The sequence below is a fragment of the Macaca fascicularis genome, chromosome 3 (assembly GCF_037993035.2).
Source record: "Macaca fascicularis isolate 582-1 chromosome 3, T2T-MFA8v1.1".
Lineage (NCBI taxonomy): Eukaryota > Metazoa > Chordata > Mammalia > Primates > Cercopithecidae > Macaca > Macaca fascicularis.
In genome coordinates, this window is record NC_088377.1 from 146057062 (window position 1) to 146083542 (window position 26481).

A 26481-nucleotide genomic window follows, 5' to 3' on the forward strand; every position below is an offset into this window, starting at 1 on the left:
GAGATTATGCTCTTTTCCACTTTTTTAGTATAAAAGTTACCTTTATTTAACAAAGTGATGGCATGATCGTTTTTACTGCTGCTGCTCTTGTTGTTGTTATGAAAACATTCTTACATCATAAAATAAAAAGTTGCCAACCCTATGTTGGTTTTCTTTGTGTGGGTGTGATGGGATGGAGAGAGTTCCTGATGCACGAAATGCAGAAGTCTGGAAGGCAGAGTGTTATAGGAATGGGGGAACTCAACGGAAATAATGAGATCCCGCTGGAAAGTGAGTGGGGAGAGACTTAATGCAATGTTTACTGCCATACTAGGAGTTTGGGCCTTAATCTCTCAACGGTAGAAAGTTAATGAATATACTTGAAAATTCATTCAGTGATGTGCTTTAGGCATTGTGCAAGATACAGTGAAATTATATGCCGTGATAGGAGAATGAGATTGCATGGATTCAGCTAAAATCCATGCAGGAAAGTAATTTAAAAAACTATAGTGTTGAGCATGAGATATGGTATTGAAAGTATGGTTGGCAGGGGGACAGAAAAGTCTAGAGCAACAGTTCTCAACCAAAGCTGATTTTGCCCCCCAGGTTACAGGGACATTTGGCAATGGCTGAAAATATTTTTGATTGTCATAACTAGGGATGGGGTGCTCCCAGCATCTAGTGGGTAGAGGCCATTCTATAATGCACAGGACAGTCCCCCACAACAAAGAATTATCTGGCCCCAAATGTCAATAGTGCCAAGGTTGAAGAACACTGGTCTGCAGAAAGTTAATTTCAATATAATAAAATAACACAAAACTGCTGTGCTTTCTGGGGTAGCAAATTGTAATATCAATATAATGTTTGAGGAAGGAAAGAAATGAGCATTTATTGACAATTTTCTATATGTCAGACATTCTCACATATAGTAAGTCATATTTAACCATCACAATGACCCTGAGAGTTAGTTATTATATCCCTCTTTCAGGTGGGGAAACTGAGGCTAGGGAAGTTTGTGATAGGCCTACAGTCAGTCAATGGCCAACACCAGATTTGAACCTAGCCCTGTTCAATTTAATCACTCACCAAGGCCAGTCAGTTATCAATTATTCTACTTCTGTGCATCCCCACTTCCACTATCTTAGCTCAAAGACATTATTATCTGTTGCCTGGGTTACTGAATGCAACAAACTCTACCAGCTTTTTTTCTCATGGTTTCTCCCGGTTGTAGTTAGAGCTTTCTAAAGAGTACTTCTGACTTTTTATCATTTTTCTGCTTAAAACCCAGATTCCAGAAGGAGTATGACAGTTCCTCTACTTCATTAGGCTTGTGCTTATTTTCCATATACACATCCTCCCCATGACACACACACACACACACACACACACACACACACACACACACCCCTGTGGCTAACTCCTTCAGTTCCAAAGGGATAGCTTCTCTGAGGTGTCCTTCCCATGGCTCCGATGGCACCCGGGAATATCCCATCATTGCCTTTACCACCAATTGCATTAGTGGCTCACTGACTTGTCTGTCTCTTTCACTAAAATGTAAATAACTTGGGGTCAAGGACAGTGTGATTCCAGTCTACATCTTCAGTGCTAGGCACAGAGTAGGCACCAAATGACACATGTTGAGTAAGTGACTCCAGCCATCATTGTGTCTGAACAATGAGTTGGATTCAGTATTCCCCAGAAACAGGAAAGCCAGATAAAAGTCCATTTTTTTCCCCCTAGGTACAAGGTGATGAGGCTCTCAAGTAAGGTTTTGAAGGAAGGAAAGGAAAGCTGTGAAATATGCTGCAGAAACAAGTCTCTATGGGACTTGTTGACAGATTGGCAATGTGGGAGGATGGAGCAAGATTCCTGGAAAGGATTCTTAAGTGATTAAGTGTATAGCAGCAGGATGCAAAAGTTGCTATAAATGATAATATAGAAACATGCTTCTGTACTGCAAATTCTCAGTAAATGTTGAATGAATAAACTTGAATGATTTTTTCTCTAAATTTGAGAGTCATCTAAATAAAGTCCAGATGATATCTGAAACCCTAAGAATGAATGGGATCCCCTAGGGCCAAAGCCTAACAAGGAAGAGAAAAGAGCCCAGGACCAAGCCCAGGGAAGCCCTAACAATGATAAGTCATTAAAGGAGGAGGACCCTGGGAAGGGGGTGATAAAGCAGATGTAGAAACATAGGAGGAAAACCCTTAAAGTGAGAGCATGCTGTGAGAGCCAGGAGAGGAGGGTATTTGAAACAAGAAGTGGGTATCTCAGTGAAGTGCTGCTGAGAGGCCAAGTAAGATAAAGGTAGAGAAGAGCTTGTTTCACAGGGCTCTCCTTCCTGGCAAGCAGAAGAGCTGGGAGTGTCACCAGGCACTGAGAGAAGCAGAACTGACCGCCAAAACGAGGTGTGGCTTGGGTTTTTGAGGCCTCAGTTCCAGGACCTAGTCCTAAAATTGTTTCCTGGCCCATGAAAACCTGACCCTAAAAGTGTTTCCATTCCTTTTTTAACTTTGACTTTGTTTCCCTACGCAAGATAAAGCAATATAACTGGTGAAGACCCCTGCACTTGTCTCAGTGGTCTTAAGGATCCAGTGAATGGTTTATTTATCATCCTTCAGGGATGGGCCAGTAAGGAGTTCTTTCATCTTCTGATGAATGTAAATAGGTGTGGGGACTGCTATCCAAAAACCCGAGACCTTGTCACAGACCAGGGCTGCTTTTTGAGACTTCCTAAATTAGTCCTATAGAGAATATGCTCTGATACCCAATTCTGTTGCTCTACCTTCCCCAAAGTGGGATCTTGGCCAAGAGACCATGAATAGACAAGTCATGGTCCTCAATAAGGCGTCACTGAGATGGGGTGTCTCTTCTCAGACACACCCATCGCAGGTGAGAAGTTGCTAAAACCACCCAGTGCGTTGGAGGAGAGAAAGGACGATTAATGTTGCTTCCTTTTTCATCTACTTTGCCCAGTGCAAGAGCCCTTTAAAAATACCTGGTATTCATTTGATCCAGCAATCCCATTACTGAGTATATACCCAAAGGATTATAAATCATTCTGCTATAAAGACACATGCACACGTATGTTTATTGCAGCACTATTTAGAATAGCAAAGACTTGGAACCAACCCAAATGCCCATCAGTGATAGACTGGATAAAGAAAATGTGGCACATAACACCATGGAATACTATGCAGCCATAAAAAGAATGAGTTCATGTCCTTTGCAGAGACAGGGATGAAGCTGGAAACCATCATCCTCAGCAAACTAACACAGGAACAGAAAAACCAAACACCACATGTTCTCACTCGTAAGTGGGAGTTGAACAATGAGAACACATGGACACAGGGAGGGGAACATCACACACTGGGGTCTTTCAGGGGGTGAGGGGTCCAAGGGGAGGGAGAGCATTAGGATAAATACCTAATGCATGTGGGGCTTAAAACCTAGATGACAGGTTGATGGGTGCAGCAAACCACCATGGCACATGTATACCTATGTAACAAACCTGCACGTTCTGCACATGTATCCCAGAACTTAAAGTAAAATTTTAAAAAAACAAACAAACCTGGTATTAGGAGTTTGCAATTCATTCAGCCCATAAAAGTGAATGCCTGATTTTAATTCTTCTAACTAACCAAGGTGCTATTCAGAGTAAATGGAAATCAGTATAATATATTCCAAATGCTTATGGTCATAAAACCTCACTAATAACTGGATTTTAAGTCCATTTCAGTAATTATTCCAGTGAATTTTAAGATTCAGTTTTTAGTAAATGAAAATAACTCCAATAGTACACTCATATTCTTAGGTTTTGGGGAAAAATTTGTATGGCCCCATACCCATCTCAGGATATAAGCTAACCACTAGCACATGACACTTCATGTAACAAGTTGTGATTAGGCAAACACCCACATGATTATAATTTGCCTTCACAAAGATAAAAATTTAAAACAGTATGGGGTTAGATGCATTTTCATGAGACATCTGTTGTCCTCTCCCTTAGAAATGTAACATTTTCTTCTCCCATTAATCCTGAACCTTGAAGTCATTTCTCTTTCTGTTCTTTCTGGGGCAACCAGGACTTTTCATTGAGCAATGATGGTGAGTGTAGCTCAGCATCAGCGAAGAGATGTCTTCACTAAGAGAGAAAGAGTCCATCCCATAGGTCAGTTCCTCTCCACTCAGCCCTTCATAGTGCATCTCTATATATCTGCAAAGACTTTTTTGAAGAAAAGGGGTGCATTTTTATATGGTAAGTAGAAAATGATTTGGGAAAAAGGGGAAGGTACAATTGTAGAATTCTTCAAAATCACAAGTCCTTTCCCTGCCCCTCACTAGAAACTGAGCTGTTATGAAGCTGACCCCAGAGAAACAAAGAAGTTATCTTTTAGCCTTTTGGAAAAGTATCTGGTTTAATTAAGAACAATGTCATTTGAGTCTCAAATTTAGGATTTCTGGATTAGACGCATTAGATAAAACCTGACAGTTTTTTCCTAAGGATTTATGCCAAACTGGGGACTTACACATCTCATCTTGAATTCAAAGCTTTGTGTCTTTTTCCCTCCTAATATGCTCTCAGATCATTTTTGCCTTTGAATGTTGTCCAATTTCTTATTTGGTTTGATTAGGGCCAACTGACTAACAAGAAAATCATTCCCACTTACATTATTCCTATAAAAGACATGCTTCTCTACAATCACTACCTTAGTATCCTCATATTTCTCTAGCTTTGTTATATGTCACTAAAGACAGAAAGGCCAAATATCAAAATAGACCTCACCACATGGCATCAGCCCAGCATGGCTTCCTGGTTGTTTCACCTCTGAATAGGCTATTCTGGACCTCCTCGCTAATGTCCACCCCTGCCAATTTCCATCTCCCAAAATCATTCCCAGCTTCCTGCACTCATCTAGTACTGGCCTTCAGGAAATATCCAAATTTGTTACCAGGCAGATTATCTGCATCTTTGCCCTATTTGCTTGAATTACAGTATAAAGAAGGGCTCTGATGCCACAGGCCAGTGTGAAGAAGGACTCTGATCCCACAGGCCAGTGTGAAGAGGGGCTCTGATCCCACAGGGCAGTGTGAAGAGTGTGAAGAAGGGCTTTGATCCCTATGGGCTTTCCTCAAGGTGAGTTCATTTTGACTGGCTCCATTAGAGCACTGTGCGATCTAACACCTCCTCTTCAATTGCTATGTGCAACCCCTTGAGATGCTCCTGTGCTGAATGTGAAAGCAGGAACCTAGTATAGCCATTTGCATCCTTCGAACCACCAATTCCTTTCTACCATCCTTCAAAGGCTCCCATAATTGGAGCTCGCTGCTTTAGCAAATCTATTTGAAAAGTTGAAGAGCAAAAAAACTGTTCCATCAGTCTTTGTGGGCCAGCATCCTGCCTCCACCAAGCCTGCTTTCCAGATGGAGCATTGCAAACTGGAACGTGCACAACAGCCAAGCACCTCTCTCTTCTGCAAAGGATAGAGATGCATTTTCCCTTTCTATCTCTGCTTTTGTGAATATGTCCAGACACTAAAATTTAAAGAATTGTTGGCTGCCTATGAGCTCATTGTGAACTAAAGATTTTGCAAAGATTAGTTGCCAAAAAAAATGGAGGAAATTTTGGCCTGGTATCAGCAAACTAAATTTTTGTCTCAGAATCTCGTTCCAAACTATTGAGCCATGCTAATGTAATGACATAAATATTTTAACTAACTTTCTGACAAGACTGTATTTAGAGGATCTTTAATGGATGCATGCTCTTTGTACTCTGACTTTGAAAGAAATATCCCAGGGAAACAACCAGAGAATTTGATTTAACACCTCACTTGTAGTTAGTATTTAATTGTATATTCTAGTGGAAATACATGAATCCACAGCAATATATTTAATCTAGCACCTTCAGATCCATTAAACTAATTTATCTTTAAAATTCTCTTGATGTGTAGCCAAGACTCCTTGCCAGCTATTTATTAACCACACATTGTGTGGTGAAGGTTCATAAAGCACTAGATAACAAATGTAACTTTGTGGAGGGAAAAGACAAAAAGACACTCAAAAGAAAGTCAGGTAATGAAACTAATACTTGATATGAAATACTTGATACTAATACTTTATACTAATACTTGATATGAAATACTTGATATGAAAACTGCTCTCTCAAGGAAGGAGTCCTTGTAATGTGAGTGACAATGTTTCATTCATTGTAGTACAAATTGTTACTATTGCTAATGTTCTTAATATAGCACATTGAATTAAAGAGTCACTGTAGCTGTAGAAAATCATATAGAGAGCTCACCACTTTCAGTAAATTTGGGGATCCTCCCAAGGCTGCGTAACTGAGCTAGGAGAGTTCTTCATTTGTCACTGGAGACCTGGGTCCAAATCCTGGAGACTTGGGCTCAAATGGCCTGCTGTGAGAAAATTACATGACCTTAAACATTACTCCGAGTCAGTTTTCTCTTCTGTAAAATGAGAATAATCATCTGAGCCTACGGTTTACTTTTGTTAATGGGATTTAGGAGAAAATGTAAGGTTTCTGGCACAAATGTTAACAAACTCTTAAGAAATAGTAGCTCAAAATATGTATAATCTATACTAATTAATCATCCTACCTCTAAGTGGAATTTATTTATCTGTCAGTGTAGATAGTTGCATTGGTTACTTCAAAACACTCGAGGGGTAGAGTGTAGTTCTTTTTCAGTAGAGCAGTGTATTCCAGGGGTTGAAATCTGGGCTTGGGACCGTGAGAATTATAGCATATGAGTAATCAATAGTGATGTAGTCCAGGGTGATCCTTGAGGTTGCAGTTAATTAATATGAAAGCAGTTTTAATATAAAACTTTAACATAAAAACAGCTTTCGTGCATGTGTATCCTATATAAGTCATGGTTGCTGATGATGGCAGACGCAGACTGGGTTCTCCAACTGTCCAGAGGGCCACGTTTCTGCACCCTACTCTCAGGTTTAGAAAACTTCCAGACAGCACACGAGCCCGCCACTTCATGGCCCTTTCTCATAGCAAAAGGCACGAAAAATAGGAGAATGAAATAGAGATGTATACTCTTCCAAGTTTCAGGGACCAGAGAAGCTTTCAGAAGGAATATCTTGGCCATTCCTACCTCAGTTTTTGTTCACGTCAAATGTGCCTAGTGAAAAGTAATATGATGACCAGCTATAGTTTCAAATTTTTAGAAAATAAAAATCTTTTCATTTGCTCTCACAATAAACATCAGCAAGTACAAGTTAGATCCCAGCTATTCTAAGTCTGGGAAAAAGTGGTATAATAGAACATTTTTCCAACATGCATCTAGGCAAATATGACAATATGCACAGTTAATTAATACTTAAAGATTAAAAGCTGGATACATTTTGAAAGTGTTATTTTATCCTGATCCGTATTTTTGTCTTATGTTTAAACAAAATATGAAGCAAAATGTCTGAAACCAAAATTCTTTAACCATGAAATTTTCTTTCAGATAATGAATGCAGTTTTCCTCTCTGTCTTGATTTCTTGTTTTATTTTAAACATGTGTTCTCCAGTTGCATGTGTGTACACAAGCACATAAATAGTTCTGTGTTCAATAAAATGAAAGTAAGAGAAGAAAAGCAACAAATGGAGAGTTCAAGTAAACAGCAATCCATATATATCCTAAACTGTTTTTTTTTAATTTAGGATTTTAAAAATTAAATGGGATAAAGTTACAGTATTTCACCTGTAACATTTTTCTGGAGAAAAACATATTCTTTAAATGCACCACTAAGAATCCCTGTCAAGGAGGGCTATAGCTTGGCCAACCTTGAATTTGTTAGCCAGCCGAGGTGAGTGTCAGGAATGAGGTGCCTACCTCCCCTTTCTGTATCTTTCTATGAAAGAGACACAAAACAATGATCCTTGATCAATCAGGGCACAAATACTAACAGCCAACTATGAACCAGCCTAGGGAAGATTTGAGGCAACTCAAATCATTGTTCCTGCTTCAAGGACCCTTCAGCCTGGCTTCCTGTACAAAACAATAGGACCACAGCTTGGCACATGTGTTTTAAATGTGTTTTGGTTGAAATGTGTAGCCCTTTAGGGTTTCTTTGGGCAGAATTTCAGTCAGGAAATATTTGGGAGAAATGGACATTACTTCAACTTTGAAGAATCCAGTAGTTGGACTTGTGGAGAAAAGGGACCTCTACAGGTTGAGATGGGAATTTACAAAACTTGAACAGGAAATAAAGAAGGAATCTGGTACGCTGGTAGAGAAAGGAGTAAATAGCAAATATGACTTTAAAAGTAATGGGAAAGTCCAAACTTGGTGCAGTAACCAGGAGGGCTGCTGAAGACTCCAGATCGGGATAGAGACTAAGAGACTAATAGCACATACTTTCTAGTCCTTAATTCTCTCTGTCTCCATATACATACATCCATATATGTGTGTTCTCACGACAATCTGAGAATATATATATGTGTGTGTATATATATTAATATATGTGTATATATATATACATCATACATCAGAGCTAGGCACATGGTAAACACTGATTGGGACAAATAATTGTAATTCATTGAAATAGGGCTAGAGGAGTCAGTAGCATATTATTTTTTTGAGCTATGCTCCTTTTGGCACATGCCCTTAACCCGGCACACACACACACACACACACACACACACACACTTATGTATACACTACAATATAATTTGCTGTGCACTTCTTCTACCCAAATATGTGTTGGATTGGTAGGGACCCACAAGGGATATTTCTATCAAGATTTTGCTTTTATAATTGGCAGATAACAGGGAGGAAGAGATGAGATTAGAGAACAAAAATTATAACAACTTTGAGTAACCTTCTGAAGATGTCCATTACATGAAGAGGAAGCTTTTGCTTAACATCTGTGTTCCTATATCTGTCTGGGGACCTTGATTATTTATAATCCAACTTATTATGTTGGGTGGGCACTGGGGATACACTGATGAGTGACAGGGCCCCTGTGCTCCTGAAGCTTACAGAAGGAGGACAGAGATGCTAACCAATAAATATGATATGCTAGCTGTAATATCATAGAACTGTAAAAGGTACAGCAGAGGCCAAAGGGAAGGGGCAATTGTATTAGTCAAGGCTCTCTAGAGGAACAGAGCCAATAGGATGTGTGTACAGAGGGAGACTGATTTATTTTAAGGAATTGGCTCACACAATTACAGAGGCTGAAAAATCCAAATCTGCAGGATGAGCCAGCAGACAAGAGACCTAGAAAAGAGCCCGTGTTGCAGATTGAACCTAAAAGTGGCCTGCTGCAGAAACCCTTTTTGCTCAGAGAAGGTCAGTCTTTGTTCTACTAAGGCTTCCAAAATATTGGATGATGCTCACCCACATTAGGGATTTGCTTTACTCAAAGTCCACCAATTTAAATAATAATCTCATCCAAGAACACCGTCACAGAAACATCCAGAATAATGCCTAACCAAATACCTGGGCACCATGGCCCAACTAGGTAGACACATAAAGTTAACCAACACAGCAGTCATTTTTGTCCTGGGGAGAGGAATAGAGAGTGAGATGGGGCTGTCAGGTGGTGCAATGATTAGAGGAAATGACAGTTCGAGGGTGAGGAGGAGACTGCAGGCAAGGTGGGAAAGGACACTCTGTCCAAAGGCAACCGTTACATCACGAGTCATCAGAAAAACCACAGAATACATGAGAGGAAAAAGGTGGAAGAGAAGCTGGAAATGTAATCATCGGCCAGAAAATGAAGAGCCTTGATTGCACCACAAAGGGGTTTTGGACTTTCTCCCAAAAGCCATGATGAGTCACTGGAGTTTTCGGCAGCAGAGTATCCCAGTCAATTGTGCATGTGAGGAAGGTCACCCTGACCTCTGTTCTTCCCAACAGCATAAGATTACCAGCTCCATTGGAACCTATGAAAATGATTTGCACTTCTTAGAGAAAATATAGACTAGGGGAACGTAACATCATTTTTATGATTTTAAACAGTGAGAAATTATTCTAGATTTTCCTTTAAAGTTATTTGTGTAAGAAGTTATAGTTGTCCTTGATACTTCTTTTTTTTCAGCCACACACTTCATAAAGAATGAAATCCCTTCAAACAATCTTCTTATCTTCCAAACAGTATGAAAGCCTCTCAAAATTTTCCAGAGCTCTCCTTGCTCTCTCTCTCTCTTTCACCAGGTTATATTTAGCTCAGCTATAGACCTTGACCTTTTCAATAGACTGCATGACACAATGCGCTAATCGGAACATTTCTTAATAGACTTGAATGAGGTTCATGGTCCCAAACTCATCCTTGTACACACACACACACACACACACACACACACACTTCACATTTGGGAGCATTTTATAAAAAAACAACTATTAAGTTGATTCAGGGGAAGGTAGATATTTTATAATTCTGCTAACAAAATGGGTTTTAAATAGGCTTTATTTCTTTGAGCTTAGGGAAAAGAATAGATTTGCATTTCTTCCTTTCTTAGGAAATGTTTCTGTTTGAATAATGTTGGCATGTTTCCAGTTGCTGTAAATCTTACCTTGAATAGCTCTCCCTGGGTTCTCTTTTTCTAGTATGGCTTGGTTTGCAGGCAGGATCTGTATGCAAAGACTGACCTGCAGAGGTATAGAGTGCGATGTTCTTCTTAGGAACATGAACTCTTCCCTTTTTTTCTGCCCTTCCACCCCTTCCTTGGCTGCCTCTGCTTCTATGGATTGACTTTGAGGTCTCTATCATGTTATCAAGGTATTTTGAACACAGAATAGTTTATTCACAAATGCCTTCACTATATTATTTATTATAGTATTAATAGTAATAATAGTTACAGTGCCGATGACAGATTGGAAAACCAGGCATGCTCTCCTGGCCCTTGGCAACAACGACTCAAAAAGATTAGCCTAAATCTGGCCATCCTACTTAAATTAAAGGTATTGATGATTCTTAGAAATAAGAATAGAAGAAAACTAAATAATTATGGAAATGCTAGATAGTTCTCCCAAGGAAAAGCAGGAAAACAGAGGGAAAGACATCTTTTGAAGCACAGTCTACAAGAGGAGATTCTTATTTTTCAGCAACTTGGCCAGCTGGTCACTTACTTGTTTCATGGTGTGCTCTGCTTATCAGCCATCCTCCTCTCTCTAAAACTCTCAGTGTTGTGGCCTACTCCCTCCAGCCTGCTTCTGTGGAGGACTACCTCAAACCTTGTTGGCCCTTGTTCAGAGAAGTGGCCTGGCTGGGTTTGATTTCATACTTATAGCTACATGCCTTGGGCAAGTTACTTAATCTCTCTGTTCCTTGATTTCCTAATCTGTAAAACCCTGCCTAGACAAGAGCCATAGGTTCTAAAAGCCACTGGGCTTAAAGGAGTCCACAGCAGCATCAAAGACGCACCAGGCAGCAATCAAGTGAGCAAGGCATGAGCCACATAACCAAGATGTGCAGAAATAAACACTGGTAGCAAGACCAAGGCCTAGTGACTGGGTTTAGACGTGTCAGCACCATGGACAGCTCAACGCGAGCGGGAATGTAGCCTTTCTAATAAGGAAGGGTTCACTTCCTAACTTATTACTATAGCCATATCCTCCTAATTAATTAGAGCTCAGTGGATTTGTGAGGAGACTAGAGTGTCACCCCTGTTCATGATTGGGCTATTTGACACCTTCTAATGTGCAGAGGCATTGCAAGGGTCCTGTGAGAAGGATTTAGGTTTCCTAGGGGTGGGGTAAAAATGGGAAGGCATCTCTTACTCCCCTCAGAATAATCATCTTTGGGAATCAACATTGCTTTTGAATTAAACAATAGGGATCTGAATCAGGGTTGGAGCTTTAACAGGAATACATTCAGTTCTTGGCCATGTCTAAGATAGTGCGTGTATTAACTGTAATTAATCCCTGTTGTGAAATGTGTATACATGTAAATTTTATAATGGAAATATTTTTAAGTGTAGAGGATTTTTAAGCTTGCTGATTGTAATTTACAGAATCCAGTGAAGAAAATTGCTATCTCCTAATTTTCTTATTTTTAAATCAGGATTTCTTAAATCTGGAAATAGAAAGTAGGAATTAAGCTCATGGGTTCAGGCCCTACTTCTGCCTTTTACTAGTTGTGTGACCCTACTTAACTTCTTCATGTTTCAGTTTTTACTCTTTAAGTGAGGATAGGAGTGGTACATATTTTATAGTATTACTTTAAAGACTGCATGTGCTAATATCCGTAAAGCACTTAGAGTGCTGCCTCATTGATAACATGTATTATGATTATGATTATTTTTTATTATGTTTCTTTGTTGAAAGGTACTCTTCACACCTTCAACTCGGTGTTACTGCAGCTTTCTACCATGTTATTTTGATCTTGAATCTAAAATAAGAATGCAGATCTGGTTTTATAGATGTTTTGCAATATCCTTCCCCAAGAGAGACAACATTTCACATTCTTAGAGTTCACACTCTTTGAATTGAAGCCAGGGTTTGGCCTTCAGATTAATAACTAGGGCAGAAGGCAGCCCACAGCAACTGTACTGTGAGGCACAAAAAAATGCTCTTCTCTGCTGCTTTACCACCGTTCCATTTTAATAAAAATTTTAAAGAGTCTAACTTCCTCAACCTAAATAGAGTTAGGGCCTTCTTTTGTTGCCTAACATGGGAGGAGGGAATGACTTGAACCACTTGTCACCTTTGTAATCTCTAAGCACTTTCCAGAAAAAAAGTTTAACCCTAGCTCTCTTGATTGGATATGAAACTGCCTCTAGGCCCAGTAAGTTTAGGAATATGAACCGAAATTGAAAGCGGTTTAAACTCATCTAGTTCCCATTTCTCTTTTCAGTTGAACTTTTATTTTGCTGTGCCTTACCGATTTACATTACACTCCTCAGGAGCCTTAAGGCAACTTACAAATTAAAACCACAGAATATTGAGATCACTTCACAACCTACAAATAAGCAAGTCCCCTCTGTTGCCATACTAACATCCCAGCTGTTATTGACATTTCATGCTGAGAAGTAAACACTGAAACTTAATTAGTCCAGACCCAGAGGAATCCTTCTTTTGCAATAACTAGTGTCTGGCTAGACTAGAGGCTCAGGTGTTGACTGTGTGAATGTGAATTATTGTGGATTGTGAAGTCAGAGTCATTCTGATTTATCCCTTCTCTCAGTGATCACTCATGACGTCTCTGTCCCAAAGTGCTTCCCAAGCACATGATACCACAGATTCTTCATGATGTGACTTTTTCCTGGCTGATGACAATTCATCAGTAAAGAATTTCTGATCTTTTGTATACTGCTTTATATTGCCCATCAATATTAAAATGGATCATCCTTGTCTCTTTTATTTTGACAAATAGCTCAATATTTTTGGTGGAAGGGCTGGTTCCTTGTGTTTGCTTGTTTTGCTTTTTTGTGGTTTTTTTCCTTGCATCTTCTTCCTAATCTCAGTTAATTCAACATTCTTGTCTTCATTTAGGAAATGGATTATAATAATATTATAATTATTTTCATTAATATTTATTTTTCTTATGCATTCTAGATGATTTACAAAGTTTATTTGCCATCAAGTTTCACATCTTGCAAGGAAATTAACTGGATTTCTAGCCAACAATCTGATTGGAAGATTCTTGGGATATACTTTGTCCCCTTCAAATAGAGTATTGTATAAACAAATACGAATAAATGTGAATTAATAAATTAGCTCATGCTATAGACTGAATGTGTGAGTCCCCCAAAAATTCATGTTGCTATCCTAATCCCTAATGTGATGGTTTTAGGAGATGGGGCCTTTGGAAGGTATATTAGTCAGAATTCCCCAGAGAGGCAGAACTAATAGGATAGATTAGATAGATAGATAGATAGATAGACAGACAGACAGACAGACAGATGATGAGAGGGGATTTGTTAGGGAAATTGGCTCATGCAATTACGAAGGCTGAGAAGTCCCACAATAGGCTGTCTGCAAGCTGGAAGCCCAGAGAAGACAATAATCCAAGTCCAAAAGCCTCAGAACCAGAGAAGCCAGTGGTATAACTCTCAGTCCAACCCTGAAGGCCTGAGAACACAGGGGGGCCACTAGTGAAAGTCCCAGAGTCAGAAGGCTGGAGAACCTGGAGTTCTGATGTTCAAGGGCAAGAGAAGATGGTGTCCCAGCTCCAGGAGAAAGAAAGAGAACAAGTTCACCTTTCCTCTGCCTTTTAGTTCTATCCAGGCCCCCAGCTGACTGGATGGTGCCTGCTCACATTGAGGGCTTATCTTCCTTACTCAGTCCACCAACTCACATGCCAATCTCCTCTAGAAACACCCTCACAGACATACCCAGAAATGATGCTTTCCCAGCTATCTAGGTATCCATTAAGCCAGTCAAGTTGACACTTAAAACTAACCATCACAAAAGGTTATTAGGTCATGAGGGTGGAGCCCTCATGAATGGGATTTGTACCCTTATAAAAGAGACCCAAGAGAGCATCTGTATTCGTCCATTTTCACACTGTTTATAAAGACATATCCAAGACTGGGAGGGAAAAGAGGTTTAATAGACTTACAGTTCCACATGGCTGGGGAGGCCTCACAATCATGGCAGAAGGCAAGGAGGAGCAAGTCACATCTTACATGGATGGCGGCAAGCAAAGAGAGAGATTGTGCAAGAAACCCCCATTTTTAAAACCATCAGATCTCATGAGACTAATTCACTATGATAAGAACAGTGCAGGAAAGACCCACCCCCATAATTCAATCACCTCTCATCGGGTTCCTCCTGCAACATGTGAGAATTGTGGGAGTTACATTTCAAGATGAGATTTGGGTGAGGACACAGCCAAACCATATTATTCCACACCTGGCCCTTCCCAAATCTCATGTCCTCACATTTCAAAACCAATCATGTCTTCTCAACAGTCTCCCAAAGTCTTAACTCATTTCAGCATTAACTGAAAAATCTACAGTCCAACATCTCGTCTGAAACAAGGCGAGTCCCTTCCACCTATGAGCCTGTAAAATCAAAACCACGTTAGTTACTTCCTAGATATAATGGGGGTACATGCATTGGGTAAATACAACCATTCCCAATGGGAGAAATTGGCCAAAATAAAGGGGCTACAGGCCCCGTGCAAGTCCAGAATCCAGCAGGGCAGTCAAATCTTAAAGCTCCAAAATGATCGCCTTTGACTCCATGTCTCACATTCAGATCATGCTGATGCAAGAGGTGGGCTCCCATGGCCTTAGGCAGATCTGCCTCTGTGACTTTTCAGCGTGTAGCCTGCTTCTGGCTGCTTTCATGGGCTGGCATTGAGTGTCTGAGGCTTTTCCAAGCTCATGGTGCAGGCTGTCAGTGGATCTACCATTCTGGGGTCTGGAGGACGTTGGCCCTCTTCACACAGCTCCACTAGGCAGTGCCCCAGTAAGGACTCTGTGGGGGGGATCTGACCCCATATTTCCCTTGGCACTGACCTAGCAGAGGTTCTCCATGAGGGTCCCGCCCCTGCACCAAACTCTGCCTGGGCATCCAGACATTTCCATACATCCTCTGAAATCTAGGCAGAGGTTCCCAAACCTCAATTCTTGACTTCTGTGCACCCGCAGGCTCAACACCACGTGGAAGCTACCAAGGCTTGGAGCTTTCACCCTCTGAAGCAACTTCCCAAGCTGTACCTTGGTCCCTTTTAGTCACTTACAGCTGGAGTGGCTGGGATACAGTCAAGTCCCTAGACTGTATACAGCAGAGGGACCCTGGGCCCAGCCGACAAAACCATTTTTTCCTCCTAAACCTCCACTTCTGTGATGGGAGGGGCTGCTGCAAAGGTTTCTGATATGCCCTGGTGACATTTTCCCCATTGTCTTGTTGATTAACATTTGGTTCCTTGTTACTTATGCAAGTTTCTGCAGCCAGTTTGAATTTCTTCTCAGAAAATGGGATTTTCTTTAATATCACATTGTCAGACAGCAAATTTTTCAAACTTTTATGCTCTGTTTCCCTTTTAAAACTGGATGCCTTTAACAGCACCCAAGTCACATCTTCAATGCTTTGTTGCTTAGAAATTTCTTCCACCAGATACCCTAAATCATCTTTCTCAAGGTTAAAATTCCACAAATCTCTAGGGCAGGGGCAGAATGCCCCAGTCTCTTTGCTAAAACAAAACAAGAGCCACCTTTGCTCCAGTTCCCAATGAGTTCCTCATCTCCATCTGAGACCACTTCAGCCTGAATGTCATTGTCCATATTATTATCAACATGTTGAAAGCCATTCAACAAGTTTCTAGAAAGTTCCAAACTTTCCCACAGTTTTACGGTCTTCTTCTGAGCCCTCCAAACTGTTCCAGTCTCTGTCTTCTACCCAGTTCCAAAGTTGCTTTCACATTTTCAGGTATCTTTTCAGCAACACCCCACTCTACTGGTACTAATTTACTGTGTTAGTCCTTTTTCACACTGTTGATAAAGACATACCCAAAACTGAGAAGAAAAAGAGGTTTAATGGACTTACAGTTCCACATAGCTGGGAAGGCCTCACAATCATGGCGGAAGGCAAGGAGGAGCAAGTTTCTTTGCCTGCTATGGATGGCAGCAGGCAAAGAAAGAGATTATGCAAGGAAACTCCCATTTTTAAAACCATCAGATCTCGTGGGACTCATTCACTATCATGAGAACAGTGCAGGAAAGACCCACCCCCATAATTCAATCATTTCCCATGGGGTTCCTCCCACAGCACATGGGAATTGTGGGAGTTACAATTCAAGATGAGATTTGGGTGGGAATACAGCCAAACCATATCAGCATCCCTGCCTGTTTCACCATGGAAGAACACAGCAAGGAGACTTTAAGCCAGGAAGCAGGCCCTCACCACACACCAAATCTGCCAGCACTTTGATCTTAGACTTCTGAGACTCCAGAACTATGAGAAATAAATTTCTGTGTTTATAAGTCACCCAGCCTGTGATATTCTGTTGTAGTAGCCTGAACAGACAAGGACAGCTGGATAAACAGAAATATTAAATTTGCCATTAAATAGTAGCTGAATATTAAGCAAATGGAGTTGCATAAACTGATTTTTCTGCCATAGAAAATACCTAATAACAATAGTAACAGCTACCATTTTTTGGGTGCTCATTATGTGCCAGGCATTAGGTTAAATGCTACACATACAATATCTCATTTGATCCTCTCAACAATCCTATGATGTGGCTACTATTATTGTATAAAAGAGAAAACTCAAGAATGGAGTGATCTGATCCAGTAATCCATCCTAGGTCACACACCTGACAGAATCAGGATTTTCACTTATGTTTGTTTCACTTAAAACCTATGCCCATAATACCATGTTATGAGTTCTATTAGCACTGCTTCTACTGAATGATGTTTGGAGGACTGAGTTAGGGTCTTAGCTTTGCTAATCATATCCCAGATGCAGTAATTCTTGATATAGTAATGTACTTTTAGAAAATCCTTCCCTGAATTATAAAATATGCCACTAGGGTAGATAAAACAGCCAGCAGAGGAACTGATGACATTCAATTCTATTTCATTCCATTCAACCAATATTTATTGAGTGCCTGTGATGTGTAAGATCTAAAGCTGGTTATTGCAAAGGATAGCGCATATTTGAATAATACTATGAATCCATCTAGATACCTCATATAATCTGATCATCTAAATAAAAGTTAAGTTTTCATATGAGAAAGAAAGGAAACAGGCAGATTTTGATGTAGAGAACTATGTTTTCCTGAATGTCTTTCTGTAGACTCTTTTGGCTGGCAGGCCCATGACTGAGGCAGTTGGATGTGAGTATGCACCCAGTTTGCTTTGGAAGGCAGTGGGAAGTAGCTCAGGATGGGCCCATTGACCTTTTGATAACAGACCACTGCCGGGATCTCTGCTTCTGAAACCTGACAGCGCCACTCCAGAACATCCACCTGGGCTTTCTGTGGGAGAAAAGTGTACCGGGATTCACATGGGGTTGAGAGACTGGGGAGAGGAACACCAAATTCCTCGTAGTGCTAGAATAGAGACTCAGGTGTTGGCCATGGGATTGTGAATTACTCATGCTGACTGCTGCCATCAGCAATGACTCTCCATTAGTGATCATGAAATGTGAGCCAAAAGAAGTCAGTGATGGAATCTTATGAACCTGGAAAGTTAAACAACTTTTTGTGGCCTGCATTGATCTGGAAAGTCATTTTGCAATGGCTTAATTTATCATCAATAGAAAATATAATGAGTTAAAATAGTGAACCAGTAGATTTTAGAAAAGTACAAATAAGTCTTTGAAATCACCTAAGCATTCAAACATATGAGATGACAGATTTACTGAAAAATATTAAGTCCTGTGGAGATAACTTTATTCAGCTCTGTGGCTCATAGATATTTTGAAAGAAATTAAAATCTCTCAGAAAAAATCATAAATTTGAGTCCACCTCCTAATAAGAAACTTCTGTGCTTTAAATAATACATTTAAGATGCTAATGTATGAGACAAAATGTTGCTATTTATTTGAGCATTCTTCAAAAAGCTGTATTTAAGAATCAGGACTAATCTGGTCTATTAGTTAAATTGGTCAACATTTCCAAAACAGTTTTGTTCAGCAGACACAAGGGGAAACTGTGTTAAGAGAGAAGAGAAAAAAAAGAAAGAGAAGAGAATGAATTGACAGGAAGTTGAGGAAGAGAAATGAAAGCTGTTTGAATGTTTAAATCCTAGGAAAATACTAACTTAAAATCAGATTACTTATGGCCTGGTACTTCAATGAAAACCATTCAACAAATGTATGCATTTCCTCTTACTGGATAACAGCCTTTTTTTCTAATTTCTCAAGTTTCCCTGCACTTGCATAAGTGGCCCCACACTTTACCTTCCTATTTATCTGTCTATCTATCTATCTATCTATCTACCTACCTACCTACCTACCTATCTGTCTATCATTCCCAACAATTTTGCCATATGACCTATCACTCCAAATATTCAATTAGTCAACAGAAACTCTTGGCTCCCATCCTGGAGCAACCATTGTTAAGTGATGACTGTTTGTGATTATATGTGACAGAGCCAACAAGTATGATGTACTGTTAAGGCCCATGGCCAGCCATTCACCAGAGAGAAAAGGCATTTTCAACCAGAAGAGCCAACTAGAGGTAGGAACTGGGAGGAAAGCCCTAATCAATTTTGTGACTCAGAACTCACCTTCTCATGGCTGGGCATCATGGCTCATACCTGTAATTCCAGCACTTTAGGAGGTCGGGGTGGGAGGCTTTTGGGCCCAGAAGTTCAAGACCGGTATGGGCAACATAGTCAGAACTCGACTCTACAAAAATAAAACCAAAAAAATTAGCCTGGCATGGTGGCCTGCACCTGTAGTCCTAGCTACTCAGGAGGCTGAGGTAAGAAGATTGCTTGAGCCCAGGAGGATGAGGCTGCAGTGAGTCGTAATCACATCGCTGCACGCCAGCCTGTGTGACAGAGCAAGACCCTGTCTCTCAAAAACAAAAACTCACCTTCTTCCTACACATCTCACCCTCAGCATCCACATCTGGAAATAAAAATACCCTGACCTCTCATGACAAGTCATTTTATTCATGTTTACGAAATGAGTTGAAAATGAAAAATATTTATACAAGGGCCTCCAGGGTTTTTTTAATATTAAAGAGGAAAAATGATGGGTTTTCACATCCACAGAACCAAAGATGGCTCATGGTATTAAAACGAGATGTTAGAAGGCCGTACCATGAGCCTGACCCTTGTTCTGATCTCTTTCCCACTAGTCAGTTGACACCCCTAGGTGTCATACCTTTCTTTCTCAATGATGAAACTGGGCCAGTTTTGCACCCTATTCAATGAGAATTAATTCATATTTTAAAGTATTTTATGAAAACTCTAAGGAAATACTACACAAGATTGAGCTAGCCCCCTTTTGTGCCATTCATTTCTCTGTTTATTCAAGCACCAAAGGAAAATACTATTTCTCAAATGTAATTCCCCATTTCAAATCTAGGTTGCATGAGGTATTTCATAAGCATAAAATGGTATAATCTGTCAAGAAAAACTAAAAATTATCCTTGGCTTTGTTAGAGTTTCTCTTCTTAATGTATTTGTGGCTCATTTCTCACTCTTGTGTCAGCCTCGCTTGATAACTATTGTAATTTTTGGCAAACTTGGCTTCATTTGCAAAGCTTCTTCCAGAACAGCTATATATTTTCCATAGCTTGAATACAAAATAGAGTCAGCTTTATATCAAACTAAGTGTTTAGATGGTATTGTCTTTCACTTAACTTTTGCAAAAGCAAAGTTTCCAATGTGATTCCTAGTGATTGAGAAATCACTCATATTTTTAAAAATTTCATTTCCTTTACTAATGAATTACATGATTTTGTCTCAATAATTATATTCAAAAGAACACACATGCCATGGGGCAGTATCTAATCATAGAGTCATTTTAGGCCTCCTAGATACATTGGTCATTCTCAGAAGATGCTACTCGCTTGACGGAGACTTCTTCAGGAGGTGTCAAGGCAGCTTTCATTCCCTTTGGATATACCTATGTGTTTAGGGAGATATGGATGTTTTTATATTCTTTTCTTTGAATGTACTGACATCCCCAAAGCTGGTGCACTGACCCAACTGTAGCATCAGGTGAGCACCTGGACGAGCTCTCAGGTCAAATCCAATGGATGACTAGGATGAAGGCATTCCTCTAGTCACAAGGTATGTTTATCCGTTCCCTTTTTGGCAACATTCTAGACTCACTTTAGTCAGTCTAAGAAAACTGTCTTGTCAGAGACACCATCCACAATGAAGAAAATGATGACTAGGGCTGGTATTGAGGAAAGGGGACTTCTTTCCTTTCAGCTTGCTCATGATGTACCCAAGGACTTAGTTCAGGCTTGCACCTGCTCTGGTTGATCCTTGCCTCCTTCAGTAAAAGGAAAAACCCTCAGCATGGACACAGTACTACTGAAGAACTAATGGTCATACTGCCTGCATTGACCTGTGGACCCTCCCACCTCTGCTATAACTGAGATACTCTTTCTCCCATCTCTCTGAGCCCTAGTCCCCAATGTATGTCTACTGCTCTCTCAGTCAAGTTTCGGGACACCAACTATGGCTACCCAAGTGCTGTGCTTTTCCATGCTGTAGGTTCAAAGATGTCAGAGCTGGAAGGAGTTCAAGAGAATGAGTCTAATTCCCTTCTTTATATTACCCTCCTCTTCAGTTCCACACCTCTCCTATGGACTCCTAAGGAATCCTGGAGACCAAGAGTTTCTAATAGGATTCTTAACAGGTTTGTACCTGAGAATCACCTGGGGAGAATTTTCAAAATTTTCAAATTCAGACTCTATAAGAGTAACTGACTTGGTAGATACGGAGGTGAGACTCCCAAGGTGATTCTGATGGGCAATCCTAGTTAAGCTTCTAATGCTATGTGGCACTTTATGTCTTGTGCTAAAGGTACTTGTGTTTTGCTCATCTTCCTCACCAAATTATCGGCCCCTTGAAGGCAGGGACCAAGTTCTGTTCTTCCTGAATCTTAGTACTTATATTATGGTACATACTCAGTATTTGTAGAAGAGATGGGAAATTCTTCCACTGAGAAAACCATGATGGGTAAATGTTAAATAACTTGGCCAAGGCCACATAATGAATTTGTTGCATAGCTAATACTAGGTCTTGGATCATCTTACTTCCAGTCTACTGTTCTTTCCATTATTCCAGAAAGTCCAATCTAGCCTTACCTTCTAACCTACTGGTATCTGTACAGCCTCCCTCTGGTGGAACCTAACTCCTGATTGCAGCCTATATGCTGTGCTGAGAATCATACTGCCCATCTGTCAGCTCTGTTTTCCAGTTGTCTCTGTCCTCCTACTACCCATGACATGGTGCAGAGTGTATTCTCCCAAAAAACTCACTGGTGGTGCCCCTCCAGAGGTCAGAGAAACCAGAATTCATCTCCTAAAGCATTGTAAAACAATGCCCAGTTCTTCAGGTTGCCATTAGATTTCCCATCACTGGGCTTCTTTGGGATGTAGAATAGCAGAATGTTTTGGTGAAATATTAAAGCATGTATTTAATTATATGAAAGAGAAAGGCTAACATAATTATGTTTGAACAAAAGCAAAATAAGGTCTCCCAAATAATTAATAAATGTGGTGATTGGTCTTCCTTAGGGATTCAAAAACCTCTAACGCTGCTTATTACATTTTTTTCAACTCATCTTTGGTGCTGTGGCTATGGATAGATGGACAACTATAGGCAATATAGTGATTGAAGAACAGAGAATTGGAAAGTGAAATCTTCCTGTATCTTTATCTTCTTCCCTTTGGCCATGGTGTCTCTTATGTTTATCTCTAGTTTAGCACCCATTACAATATGCAATAAGTATTTGTTTTTATGACTGTGTCCCATTAAGACTCCAGGTAACATGAGGGCAGGGAAATGTATTAGTCATCTTTGTATCACCAGCATCTAGCTGATACTCAATAAATACATTTAAATGAATGAATGGCATTTGACCTGCAAACTACAAATAAATATTCTCACTCATGGCAAACATAGAAAGAATTGCACACGGTTGTATATACCTTGTCATTCAGTGATCTCTCTTTTTTGAGGGGAGGGGTAAAAATAATTTTTATTGTGCATATTTGAGATTTACAACACTATGTTATGGGATACCTATAGACAGTAAAATGTTTACTATAGTAAAATAGATTAGCATAGTCATCATGTCACATAATTACTTTTTTTCAATGATCTCTTAATAAAGTTGTAAGTAAAATATTCTTAATGATGGCTAATATTTATTATATGCTGGGCACAATGTTCAGTGGTGCCTATTGTGTCATTTAATTCTGACAGCAAGCCTTATAAGGTGGATTCTACTGATTCCCTGTTGTATAGAACATAAAACTGGGGATTTAGTAAGGCTGAGTAACTCGCCCCAGGTCAGGTAACCTGTGAACAATGGAAATAAGATCCAAACCCAACTCTGTTTGACACCAGAGGCTATATGCTCAACCACTATGCCATACTATCCTCTCTCCACAATGACTAAAATTTCCTCATTATCTTCAAGAATAATCTTAAGCTCATGAGAAGCATAAATATTTGCTATAACAGAGACATGATTCATTGTGTTTTAAAGCATTAGAGTCTTGTGCAAAAATGCTAATTTCTCTTAAATACATTTGCTCTTACATTTTTTAAAGTGCTGGCTTAAATTAGACTGTTTTTGTGTTATGAAAGCTATACTTTGTATGAGCCATTGGAAAATTGTGGGGTGAATGAAATTTGGTATTACAGAGTAAATGCCCAGTCAATATTGATTGATTAATCGAAGCCTCCCCATTTCCACCTTTTGCCTGCTCTTGTTAGCCCTGGCACATGCTCGGCAGTTAGCATTGCTCCCACCCCTCCTGGTGGCACCACACTTTGGCTAACTGTGGCTCATGTGTCAGCTTTTCCTTGGGTGACTTTCAGATATGAGGGTTCTTCACCCCAAAGAACGACTTTCAATAGTGGAATTTCAGGAGCTCCACTCTTTATGTACTCAGTGACATTATTGTCTACTAACCATAGATAGACCTGGATTCAATCAGAACTTAGACTTGATGGCATGATTTGCACATGTCTATTATGTCATAACGCAAAAATAATGGAGCAATTTTCTTGAACTTCAGTCTCCCTGAGAAATGGACAGATTCTCTATCTGAAGCAAACCTTTTTCCAGTACCTGTCCCTGTTTGTCTTAGAATAAATGCCTAGCAGCTGTCTCTGCTATCATCAGTGTCCATCCACCACGAGATTGTTCTTTTTCTAACTTTTATTTTAGGTTTGGGGGTACATGTGAAAGTTTGTTACATAGGTAAACTCATGTCACGGGGGTTTGTTGTACAGATTATTTCATCACTCAGGAATTAAGCCCAGTACCCAACAGTTATCTTTTCTGCTCTTCTCCCCAATAGATTGTTCTTAATAAGTTCTATGCTGCTTTCTTATGCGCTCCTAAATGTAAATTTATACCCTACTTAAATAATCCTGCTTTCCCATCTAATAATCATTCTGGAATATTGGCTGTTATTATCTTGTAAAGACTCAGACATTTTCATATTACTCAAACATCTTGCCCTTAGTGTTCACCTGGTAAAAAGAGCTTTTTTGGAGAACCCAGCAAATGTGAGTCAGAATAGCATCTGAATTAAATGTTAATTTGATTATATTTCACACTCTGCTTAAATTCACCTTGCCTCGGTGTTAAAAACCTCTTATAAACCCTTTCATCAACTTTACCCTAAATGGATTATGATGTTAGTAATTCATACTTCTTATTTTTACATGATGCCCTGAAGTATCTATTTTAGACTGTAAAATGAAAAGGCCATGAAAAAATTAAAAACTTATCATTTCTTTCAGTCAAGAGACCATAAATTATTCCTTCATTAAACCAAACTCTTTCCTCAGTCTTCAGGGTTTTTTTTTTCAATTTTCAAAGAGCTTCAATAATCAGTGGCAAAGGATGAGGTGCAGGATAGAGTTCTGTGTTTTAGCACAAATCACAGCATCTTCTGTTCAGAAGGAGCCTTAACACCCCTCCTTTCTCCAGCTTTTCTTCCTCACCATGCAGCCATCTCATCCTTGAAGTTCCTGGCAAGTGACATCCAAGCCTTTTCTGGACAAAATACTGAAAAGCAGCTCACTTCTTTGAATGATGCCAAATCCACTGATGGGTCGGATTATATGAAAAATGCTCTTTGGATGGAGACAAAAACCTGCTTCCCTGTTACGTTCACTGATTAACCTGAATTCTGCCTCAGAAGAAGTGTCACACATATTTCATTCCTTTCTTCTCCCCTGCCGTTGTAGCCCTGTAGGTATTTGGAGACAACCAAGTCTTCACAAGGCTAAACCTTCTCACTATTTTCATTCTCCCAAGAATCCCTCAGAGGACAGAGGATAGGGTTCAAAATATTTGGCATCTTGATGATTCTCTGGATGCATTCCATTTTGGCAAAATCTTTCTAAAATTTATGTAAACACACGCACACTTTTTCTTATTTTTAAGTATGTAAATTAGAATATAAAAACCTTCTGAAATCTTCCCCCTTTCCTCCCAGAGTTAACCACCCTGAGCCATTTGGTGGCTATTCTTCTGGTTGTCAGTCTGTTTTAAAGGGCAGATTTTAAGTGAACTATTTTGTTCTTTTCAAAAGATATATCCTCTGACTTTGAAGAAACAAATGTGCCAGATCAAAAAGTGGTGGTGTTTGCAAGTATTTTCCACACAGATTTGAATCTATTTGTGTTGGTGCAAAAGTTATTGTGATTTTTGCCATTGTGTATAGTGGCAAAAACTGCAGTTACTTTTGCACCAACCTAATATATTATGTTATAAAAGACAAAAGCTCTTAAAAGAACATGCAACTATAATTTTAGGCTCATCTATGGTTAGCCTTTTGGAGATGTGGCTTTAGAGCAAGAGAGAAATGTGAATTTAGGTGAGGTAAATGATCAAGTCTGTTTTAGTTCAAAAGAATTAGTATTCTAGTAGGGAGGAGGAAGAATTTTATGGATTCATGGACATAATTTTATGGCTTTAAGGACTTAAGTCAAGCCTTTTGGGAGGTTTTCTTTTATTCAAGCAGTGGGAACATTCGTAATAATAGTCAACAAGTTTTATATAACCCAATTTTATAGAACTACATCTATTTCTTTTTGAAAAATGCAATCTACTATGTTGTATATCTGCTTAATGATTTTGGAAAAGAGCAAAAGGTTCTATATTACTCTATTAGCTATCTCAAAAATGCTCTGCTTTCAAGGGTTAATCTTCTATAGGGACTAAAGTAGATCAGTGTTTTCCTAAGTCTGTAATTTCACTGCTGAGTAGGTATTTTAGGGTCCACATTGAATAATACTGAATCATAAATGAGAAAGGCATTTCCTCCTCAATTATTTTACAATCCTGCTAAAACAGAAAAAGAGTCTCAAGTTGATGCTAATATGTCTTAAACACCTCTCTAACATTAACCAGTTCCCTTTTAAATAGAAAGAGCAGGTCTAAAAGGATAGCTTTTGATTGACCACTAAATTTAACTAGAATTAAATAGGATTGTTCCATTTTCATTTATATTAACAATCTCTTTTTACTTCTGGCAATTGATATCCATTTTTCATTAAAGGTAATATAGGAAGTTTCCTTTCAATCAATTCATTTGGGGAGGGAAAATGAGTTGATTTAAAGACAAATGTTGGCCAGGCATAGTGGCTCACATCTGTAATCCCTGCACTTTGGGAGGCTGAGGCGGGCGGATCACCTGAGGTCAGGACTTTGAGACCAGCCTGGCCAACATGGTGAAACCCTGTCTCTATTAAAAATACAAAAATTAGCCAGTGTGGTGGCGGGCATCTGTAATCCTAGCTACTGGGGAGGCTGAGGCACGAGAATCACTTGAACCTGGGAGGCGGAGGTTGCAGTGAGCCGAGATCACACCACTGCACTCCAGTCTGGGTGACAGAGTGAGACTCCATCTCAAAAAAAG

At 39.6% G+C, this 26481-nt stretch overlaps 1 protein-coding gene across 5 annotated transcripts in view; it reads left to right on the top strand.

The window, feature by feature from the left end:
• Positions 1-26481, top strand: part of LHFPL3 (LHFPL tetraspan subfamily member 3) — a 572025-nt gene that overhangs the window by 214009 nt on the left and 331535 nt on the right. The window contains exon 2 of one of the 5 annotated variants that reach the window (XM_074035725.1): positions 13503-13675. The exons of the other annotated variants lie outside the window; for them this stretch is intronic. Within the exon in view, the coding sequence (XP_073891826.1) occupies positions 13503-13555 (53 nt within the window). The 3' untranslated portion in view covers positions 13556-13675. Of the gene's footprint in view, positions 1-13502; positions 13676-26481 lie in introns of those variants that run through there. 5 annotated transcript variants of the gene reach the window in all.